General features: G+C 39.3%; 2 protein-coding genes across 6 annotated transcripts in view; one reads left to right on the forward strand and one right to left on the reverse strand.

Moving 5' to 3' along the window:
- Positions 1 to 2,367, reverse strand: part of LOC138018425 (NLR family CARD domain-containing protein 3-like) — a 37,185-nt gene extending 34,818 nt beyond the window's left edge. For 2 of the 4 annotated variants that reach the window (XM_068865044.1, XM_068865046.1), the window contains exon 1: positions 2,212 to 2,362. The gene's annotated coding sequence lies outside the window, so the exon portion shown is untranslated. Of the gene's footprint in view, positions 1 to 2,211 lie in introns of all 4 variants that reach the window. The other 2 variants (XM_068865042.1, XM_068865045.1) reach the window with 2 other exon arrangements.
- LOC138018432 (uncharacterized) overlaps positions 1,418 to 10,000 on the forward strand; it is a 14,009-nt gene continuing 5,426 nt past the window's right edge. Inside the window, exons 1-2 of one of the 2 annotated variants that reach the window (XM_068865056.1) lie at positions 1,418 to 1,686; positions 8,014 to 8,501. In XM_068865056.1, coding sequence (XP_068721157.1) covers positions 8,055 to 8,501 — 447 coding nt within the window. In that variant the 5' untranslated portion in view covers positions 1,418 to 1,686; positions 8,014 to 8,054. Of the gene's footprint in view, positions 1,687 to 4,905; positions 4,980 to 8,013; positions 8,502 to 10,000 lie in introns of those variants that run through there. The other variant, XM_068865055.1, reaches the window with a different exon arrangement.

Raw genomic sequence — 10,000 nt, forward strand, 5'->3', positions numbered from 1 at the left:
CAGGCCAATTAATTGAGACCAAAGAGATCACCCTTCCAATCGCAACCTTCTCCTACACCCATACATTCAGATTTAGAAATGTTACTTTCTAAGCCTGAAATTTTTTCAAAAGATTTAAGTACATCCAATAACGTCTTGAGAGAGGAATCGTCTCTTAGGACCCCGGTCGTATCATCTGCGTATTGTAGCAACTTAATCTCACTCTCCCCAAGACAAATTCCACAAATGTTATCGTTAGCCCTTATCGCTATAGCCAATAATTCTATCACTGTTATAAAAATATAAGGTGAAAGAGGGTCCCCTTGTCGAACTCCTCTCTCTAGAATAATCTGAATGCAAACCGTTATTACTAATGCAACTAGATACATCAGTGTATAGAACTGAAACCCATCTCCTAAAAATAGGGCCAAAACCGAAAACTTCTAGACATCTGAATATAGTGTCCCATTCAATGCTGTCAAATGCTTTCTCAAAGTCCAGAAATGCCAGAATACCACTTGTACCCTCATTCTTTGTAAATTCCATTATGTCGTACAACGTTCTAATGGTTTCACCTATATATACCTTCCTTCCACATAACCACCATGATTACTATCGATTATATTTGGTAGAATCTTCTTTACCCGAAACGCTAAGATTTTAGATAAAATTTTAACCTCTGTATTTAACAAAGAAAGGTGACTGCAGTGGACAGGATTTAAAATTCATAAAATGACATAGTCTGGATTTAACATCCCTTGTGACTTATGCCAGCTCACGATATCGGGCTGAAAGCATACAAGGGCGCCTCTGGCTGCCGCTATACAGTCCATGTTGATGTCGGAGCACAGCACCACAGCTATGTGTTAATTAGCTGTGAGTCGATTTTGATGAGGCAGGAAAACCAGAGTACCCGGAGATAAACCCTCGAGTCAGGTTGAGATTGACTGAAACTCAACCCACTTGCAAGCCGCGGACAGAGTTGAACCCCGGCTAGCAGTGGTGGGAGGCTCGATAGATAACCACTAAACCACCCTGACTCTCAGGGTGCAATTAAATCTGTGTGCAAGTTTTGAACTTTGCTCTTGAGATTCTGAATTCCCATGGATATTTCCTAGCTATGAAGTTTCATTTTATAATAAAATAAATAGTGTTAAATGATCTGATAGAAGCTCAGAGCATCTCTTTAATTTAATAAGGGGGTGCTTTTAATAGATATGAGGGATTCACTGTATAAACAAGCTCAACAAAACTATTGTGCTTTAGGCGAAAACTTAAATAGCAGACTATTGACTCCATCCATTACTACCTCTGGGCAGTCACGAGATCAATATCCTTATTTCAATTTGAACTCAATATTAACGAAATACAATTTGCAAACTCTTGTTGATCAAGCAAAAAACAAACTATATTAGCAGATTTTGCTTCATTTCTTTATTTCCTCATATCCTCAAGTAATTTCATTGGGAGTTAGGCGTGTGTCTATTAGAATGGGGACATTGTCTGAATTGCAAACCTACATGTAATATTGTTATAGCCATTTATTTGAGGGCGGGTGTCCATAATTTCGCGTGATCGCATTACAAGGCAATACATGGTTTTCATTCCATACACATTCCGTGTGTTAGATAGGACACAAAAACATTGCTAGAGCTTCAGATACTGCTCTTAGTATTTTCAAGCAAAAAAAGCCGAAGATACCGCAAGGTAATGTTGCAATATTAGTGTCACGATCAGTTACACAAATTATAACGGTTTGTATGGGAATTTGTGAACATGTTAATATAGAGAGAGAAAAACAGCAAACCTTACAACCCATTCGAGTCGCTCTGAAATGGCCAAAGTACGCGAATGTTCACTGATAAGGTCACAAAATAAGGTATTAATTAAGAAGCCAAGGTAAGGCATTTTTGTTCGATTCGTGTTCTTTATTTTCGACTCCTGAACACGTTCGCAACCCTTATGTGTATTAAAGTAATCGTTGACGCTCAAATTAAATTACAATATTTATAGCTTGGGCGTTTTGAATTAAGATTTATCACATTCTCATACCATTATTGATCATGAAGTATACAATACAAGCTCATTAAATTTAAACTGGACCAAATTAAAAGAAAGCTGAAAAGATCGCTATTTCCGCGTATAACTGAACTGATCATGGCCAAATGTCGGTCAGTCGGAGGATCGTCATTCTATCAAGAATTTTCCGTTACAGTGTTTTAAAACGCTTACCAAAGGCTTACGAGGCTTTCATAGCATTTCAGTCTGGGCTTGATTCCCTTTTCATCTGCTTCATACACACGTAACTTAGCGAAATAAAACAACCAGCAATTCATGCACCTAAAACTTCTGAGCGCAGTTGGGCGCAGCAAATAAAGACCACCTTTGGTAATGTTTGAATGACAGTTACCATAGCAAGTGCGGTATCAGTCACGCCATTTTATTTGAAAATTCGAGAACATTAGGGGCCTACCATTTAACTCTTGAGGAGGGGGGGTGGGGGTTGGGTGGGTGATTTTGAAAAAAAATTTCCTTCAAGCGCTTGTTGGAAGAAAAAAATTGCATGCAGCACAAATGAAATAGAAAAAAAATTCTTGCACTGCTGCAAGCAAGAAAAAAAAATGTTGCAAGGCTATTTCATCATTCCTGGGGGGGTTTACAAAATCCCAGCAAAACTGCAACCATTCCGGATAATCTGCAAGACAGCGAGCCACTCTGGTTAGCCTATTAAAATAACACATTGGCTAGCCTAGTTGCTTGCAGTTATTGGGATCAGCGATTTCTGGCTTGCTGGCTCGCACTGTATCCAAACTTGTTAGCTTATCACAAGCAGTAATGGAGGTAAATTTTTCTATTTGAAGAATCAAGTTTTATTGGACAAAGAAAAATAATTTGTTCATTTTTAATCTTTTCAACTGAAGTATTTTCATGTAATTGCTTTCTATTGAAATATAAGGTTTTTGCAATGTCTTATATAATATAGGACAACATATAACAAATTAGACCATAATCAACTACCGGTAACAATTTCAGTCCACTTTTAAATTGTAACTAATGATTCTAGCAGTAATTACCATGCTATGAGCATTTCTGAACTGCATTTTGCTATTTTTAGCTACTTTTTTTAAATTAAGAAGCTACACATTTTCAAATCTACCTGTGGAGCATCACTTTATAACATGAGAATATTGTTATTAGGTAATATTAAATGATTCTAAAGAATGACATTCCGAAAACATGTAGCTATACAAGAATGATTTTTTATATCTTTCAACATTTTAAGACTTTGCAGCTCCATATTAGAACTATTACTGCAATAACCACAATGTAAATGTAAATACATTTTTTCAGGAAAAGAAATCCTGTAGAGAAATGAGGAGAGAAAAAAAATATCCTGCATAGCATTTAGGAGGGAAAAAAATATCCTGCCCACCAAGGTGGCTAGAAAAAAAAACTTGCTGACCAGAAATCACCCACCCCCCCCCCCTCAAAAGTTAAATGGTTGGCCCCTTATTTGGCCCCTTATACATTTTTTCCGTTTTAACCGTGATTGGTGTCTATTTCACGGTGCACGTTGTCACTGTACGTTTTAAAATTAAATTAAATTAAAGCTGCTTTTTTTTGTTGGATGCTGATTAAACTGTGGCTGGAATCGCTTGTACAGCTCAAATCTGGACGTTTTTTAGGTGAGGTTATCTGCAAAGAAAAAGGGAGGCCCCGAATAGGAATCTTGCTTATGAATAGACCCTTCCACGGTTTTTGGCGCCATCTTAGTTGGGGGGCAAACACGGCTAAATTTAAAGTAAATGTATGGAATTTTGGCCGACTTTGAACCTCTGTAGCGCCGCTAAAAAGAGACGGATTTCCACAGTGATAGTGTCTTTTAAAAGACATTTATACTGAGATTATTTTCATCAGGAGCTCCTGTTTTCATGAAATATAAAGAACACATTCAAGCTACAACGACCATAAACGAATTTTTAAGATTCCATACAAACCCTTCCGAAACCATTGCGGCAAATTGCCGCGAAATTAGAAGCAACATGAAAAGATTTATTATTCGAATTTACGGACATGATACTTTCCTTAATGACCTTATTTTCTGTTGAATGAATGATATCAATAAAAGTATTTAAAATAGTGGCAAAAGTTGGAAATCTTTCTCTTTTTAGCGGCGCTACAGCGGTTCAAAGTCGGCCAAAATCCCATACATTTACTGTAAATTTAGCCTTGTTTGCCCCCCAGCCAAGATGGGCGGTCAAAAACCGTGGAAGGGTCTATTTGTCACTTCGACTGCTGAAATTTCGGCCAGCAACTAAAGCGGAAACAATCATCAGAGCCATTTAGAAGTAGGTGCATTATAGGAAGACGTCAGGGAAGATATTTATTGCATTTTTTTATTCAAATGTGCCAACCACAGAAACAAAAGACCCTTTGTTTCGACAGTCAATGAAGCTCTGGTTGGCACATTAATGACAATAGGTGACGTCAACGATATCTTCGCTATTGGAGTTTGACAGAGTCGTAACTGATAAATAAAGATCTTCATCTATTTCATTAATAACCGGGCCATCTTATTTACAGCATTTTTAAAAATACCACCATTCGACATTTCTGTCCTAAAGCAGTCCACAACAAGTACGTTTACTAGCCTAATCTCCCAGTTCTTTCCCTAGTTTACCCGAGTCAGCTCTAGTAAACAATTCTCATCGCCAAAATCCATCTTCCTCTCCCTTCCAGTTTTCAACTCGCTCGAAGCTTAGAGAATTGCGTGAGCTGGCACAATATATCAGTTCGGATTTTTTACTTGAGTTTTGAACAAACAACAAATTGTTAATACTGCTCTCACCGTGAAGACACCCCTGAGGGTTCGAGACCGCACGGCGTCAAGTTATTTGATACGCTTTATAGATCTCTTTTAATTTGCAGCGGTTGACGAGGAAAAATATACCGTCCGTAAAAACCCATCGAATAACCCGATACAACACAGAAAATGAAAGGTGAGTTAGCCCGCGTAGCTGGCGGGATATTTTATCGCAGGATTATTTTATTTTAACACCCGCGAGAAGCGAGTACGACGGTTTTGGGCACTGGCATGGGCACTAGCAAATCGCGGCCAAAACAGCCAAGCAACTATGGCTTTACTCCCGCATGTTCAAAAAATACTGCAATAAAGATGTCCCGACATCTACGCAGGCTAAAGGTTAGTGAAGTGTCGGTAAAAGCGGATTTTGATCAACAGTAAATATAACAGATCAATAGCTGTATGAAATAACTTGACGTCATGCGGTATCGAATCCATGGGGTTGTCTGTCCGTGCTGCTATTGCAATTAAGTAACAACTTCATTGTATTTGTGGAATGGCGTTTTTACTGACCGAGTTATTTGTATTTGATATTTAGATTAATTTTCCCGCAAAACCAGACCTATGCAGCTAATCACAAGTCTTGCATGAGAAATTATTAGCCAAGGGATTGACAATGGTCACTCGTGCAAGCCGACTCGACTAAAAAGAGCTTCATGTGTGAAAATGCGGCATAACTATTCCGGGGGTGGGAGGTTTAGGCCTAAGATTAGCATTTTCATAAAGGTTTGGGTTGTTTCAACCATGGTTCCCTTCAACCCCATCCAGCCCCCCCCCCCCCCCCCTCACCCCTACCCCCATCCCTTACTCCCACCCCTCATTTCTTATTTCCGGAATAGTCATGCCGGTGAAAATGCCGTAACATAGACCTACAGAACAAGATTGTAGTACTGGAGTTGTTGGTTCCTGGTTAGGGGCTCCTACAGGTTGAAAATTTTAATTAAGCTGACAAAATTCATCAATGAAAAGAGAATTTGAAGGTTCTCTTCCTATAAAACAAGAGGCTATCTTAAGTACGGTGGTTATTTCCCTACCAATGAAAGTTGAAACGTCGACACATTCCATGGATGACATAATGATCTTTTTATGTATTCAATACTCGCTTCAAATCAACCGCTTAAATAACACAAAAAGGCAATATATCAGGGGCACCCAACGAAAATATAGTTCAAAACCACTTAAACATAGCGTTGTTAAACGTATTTTAGTATTTAAACGGTAGGTATAGGCATATTTTTATCTCCTAAAAATTTTTCATCTGTTCGGATTTCCTAGCTGAAAGTCTAGTGATCCGAAAATTATAGGGATTAAAACTTACCTTTTCGAAAATTTCAGCCAGAAAAAAGGTTCCCGAAAATTCTAGGTGATCTTTTTAGGGTAAAAATCCGTTAAAAATGGGCAATTATACCATTTTTCAGATGTTCGAAAATCCTAGGACAGACAGGCAAGCAAGAAATTTTACAACAAATGTTCCGAAAATTCTAGATCTCAAATCGTCTTCCGAACAGATATTTTCCGAAAATTGACGTTGGGTGCCCCTGATATATTTTGTACTAAATAAAGAGTGGAATATTCATAAAATTTTAAGTACATTAACGTTTTAACAGCTTTTGGCAAATACCGGTAAACATCATAAGCTGCGTGATTCGAAGTGCCACTGACAATATGACCGAATAGAAATTTGGGTCTGCTCACCAAGAAAACTAAATTTTATCTGTTTTCTTACCACTATAGTCGCAACGTAGTACACATTCCAAAGCAGTCCTTGTTGATTCACTGATGACTATAGAACCAAAATCACTTGATCAATTTGTAGCACAACAAACTGACAACAACGACTGCACACAAAGTTATTGCACTTTTACTTATAGCCGTTGTCAAATCTCCAATTGCACCATCAGTCGTAGCCGTTGTGAAATCTCCGATGAGTTAATGGTCTTAGCTTTCTTTTTTAAAAGTCACGATTACATGTTTCAATAACACACAAAAAATATATATATTGTCGTAAATAAAGAGCAGACTATTCATAAAATTTTAAGTACATTAACGTTTTAACAGCTTTTTGGCGAATAAACATCATAAATTGCGTGACTGGAAGTCCCACTGACTATGTGGCCGAGTGGAAGTCTGGTTCAGCTCACCGACAAAACAAAAATAAATAAATAAATAAACCGATTGCAGAGCAAGAGCCGCGCTCGGCCCATGGCCGCGGGGTTAATAAGTCGTTGCTGTCAACAGAAATAGCGCTTGAAATATATCTTATGTGTGGACGAAAAGTAGTTTATTCTGGAGGAAGATTCTCTTGTAACCTAAGCAACTGTTAACCATTCAGGTTCAAGTAATCAAGCCCTCTTGATTACCAAAAGTGCCCTCGTGATTAAGGAAAAATGCCCCCCGTCTCAGCCAATCAGCATTACGTAATTTTGCCCTGTATGTGATAAGGGAGCTTTAGGAACGACGACGGGAACGGCAACGAGAACATAAATTCGCGTTATTGTAATCACTTCGCGATAATTCCAAGGTTTTAATGTGACAAAGGTGTGACAGAACCGTTGTGAGCGATGTTTAATTTAATTTAGGAGAGGAAAATGAAAATTTATCTCCCAAGTGCTGACGTTCTCCATAACACCTCAAACTTGATTATTTTACGTTGTTGTTTTGCTGACGACGGCGAAAAAAAAATGGACAAAAATGAAAAACGCACGTGCAGGGCGTGCAAAGCTATTGTTTTTGACCACTAAATATGCAAATTTGTGACGTTCTCGTTGCTGTCACCTTTCTCGTCGCTAAATTAAAGCTTCCTTTTGATCGGAAGAGGAGGAGGATTATGCGCAAATTGTGCACAAGTGACCCTTGCATTTTCTCTAAAAATCTCTCAGAATAAAATGGCAGAACTTTGACAAATTACTTTGACTCATTAGGGCCGTTTATACGAGAGAAAATAAGCCGGGGCTTACTCTGGCCGCGGCGTACTTACTACGCGAAAGGAACTATTTATACGAGTATAAACTCCCAGGCCAGGATAAGACGCGTCTTGAGAAAGCCGTGAACGTAGATTTTGTACCATTTATATGGGGTGTTCGAGTCTTATGTAAGCCGCGGCTTGTTTTCTCTCGTATAAACGGCCCTATTATGAATCGCTCTAAATTGTCACTGTTTTTATTTTACAGGGACTACCTAAGAGACAGAGGCACTGGTGATCAAAGATAAAATGGCTTACCACATTGCCTCTACTGTCCCCCTTGTTATTTTCCACATTGTATTAATACACTTTTCACAACATACCAAGGCAGATATGGCCATAAATTGCACCAAGTTCACCAACTGCGTTAACAAATATGCTGATATCTATAAATCTCTCACATCAGATGAAAACAGTTTCAACATAGAATCTGCTCTGTATCCAGCACTGGAGCCGTCATCTCTTATCGTCAAAGTGCAAATTTATGGGCACAATAACACATTTGTAACAGATTACACTCGGAGTTTAAATTGTCTCTATGCTGCCTTCCCTGTCACAGTTCTGGAACTCCTGTCACTTGGTGCTATTCTTGTCACACCACGCACGCAGGACCTAAAGATATGTGTTCCAGATTTCTGGCCGAATTTATCATCAGTGGGGGACCAAAAAGCCCTCATGAAAGATGTTCTTGCTGCGGTAAGTCATATAGTTTTGAGATATTACCTTATAGAATTTTACCCTTACTGTAGGACTGTTAGGTAACTGCCTGATTTGTGGTGATAAATGACAGAAATCATGATTATACCACGATTGAGATAAAGAAGTTGGTATAAAAAAATTGACACGCCGTTAGCAGAGTGAAATTTAGGATTGGACCATACTTCTACGAATGCTACCTCTACAACTGCTTCTGCCACCACAACTACTACTGCCTGAGAAAACTTTACATTCAGGTATGTCCAATGTGGCTGAATTTCCTAACTTGCCTAGTAGTCAATCAAATTGCAGAAAGTCAAACATGGCTCATGCATAAAGTTAACTACGTCCATTTGTAAATCAGAGATACCATCGCAGCCACGAGAAAATTCTCTACAACTAACGTGTTAAATTTACTACTTAAAAGACTACTGTTTCTTTTATTAATAACTTTGAAAAACATGAACATTCATATTCACAGTGTGCAAGCTTAGGCATTTATTGTCTCCAGTTCTCGAATTGGTCGCAACGCTTCGCCATTTCTTCATGCAACGACAACGGCGAGTGCGATGACAACGGGAACGCGGAAGTAATACGTTGAGTCAGTAACAACGATAGCAATATAGAGGCTGCGAATGTGCATTTTATTCAGGGTGCATCTTTGCCGTCCCCGCTATGCAACACAGCATAAAGTGCAGAGCTTTTGCAGCTTGTAGAGAATCCTGGGGAATTGGAGAATGGGCTGGGAAATCTTTTAAATGGGGAATCTTTACAGGCGGGAATGTTTAAAGCGAGGAATCTTTAAAACGGGGGATCTTTAGAAGCGATTCTAGTACTCCAAGATTCCTGTTCACAGTTCTCTAAACAGAGGAAAGAAGATCCTTCCCTACTTCCAGACCAGAGCCCCATAATGGCAGTTCTCTCAAGGCAGATAATTTATGCCCATGATAGGGGCACGACAGCAAGTCATAATGTTAGTCAGACCCAGGTATCCGGCTTAAACCAAATTCACGCGCAGTCGACTGCTGATCGCAACAGTTTTAACGAGTTCTTGAAGACAGCTAGTGGTTTGTCAAACAATGGATTTCTGCCGAGTCAAAGTCACAATCCGGAAGACATATCTTATTTTCAGCAGAGCGACATCTTGCCAAACCAGATAGGACCTCCAAACTGTAACATCGTGACGCCCAAGCAACAATTTTAAGGGGGTTGGGAACCTGCAATGCCCAATATGGGCTGCTGAAGTGGCTGGTTGGTTAACGTTTCCAGATGCTACGCTTGCGATGGTGCCATTCCAAACCCTCCCCAGGATGTGCCAGACGATTTAGTCATAATCTACAGGGACTTCAGACGTTATCGTGACCGGCACATTGGCCAGCTCCAATGAACAGGTGCACCACAAAACGTGCACTTTCATCTACGTTTCGCTTGTGTCCGAGCTAGATACCTCCATTTTACGGGAAGTTTGCTCATTGTGCCTATTGAATTTCCGGTACGTT

The sequence above is a fragment of the Montipora capricornis genome, chromosome 10, assembly GCF_036669925.1.
Source record: "Montipora capricornis isolate CH-2021 chromosome 10, ASM3666992v2, whole genome shotgun sequence".
Taxonomy (NCBI): Eukaryota; Metazoa; Cnidaria; class Anthozoa; order Scleractinia; family Acroporidae; genus Montipora; species Montipora capricornis.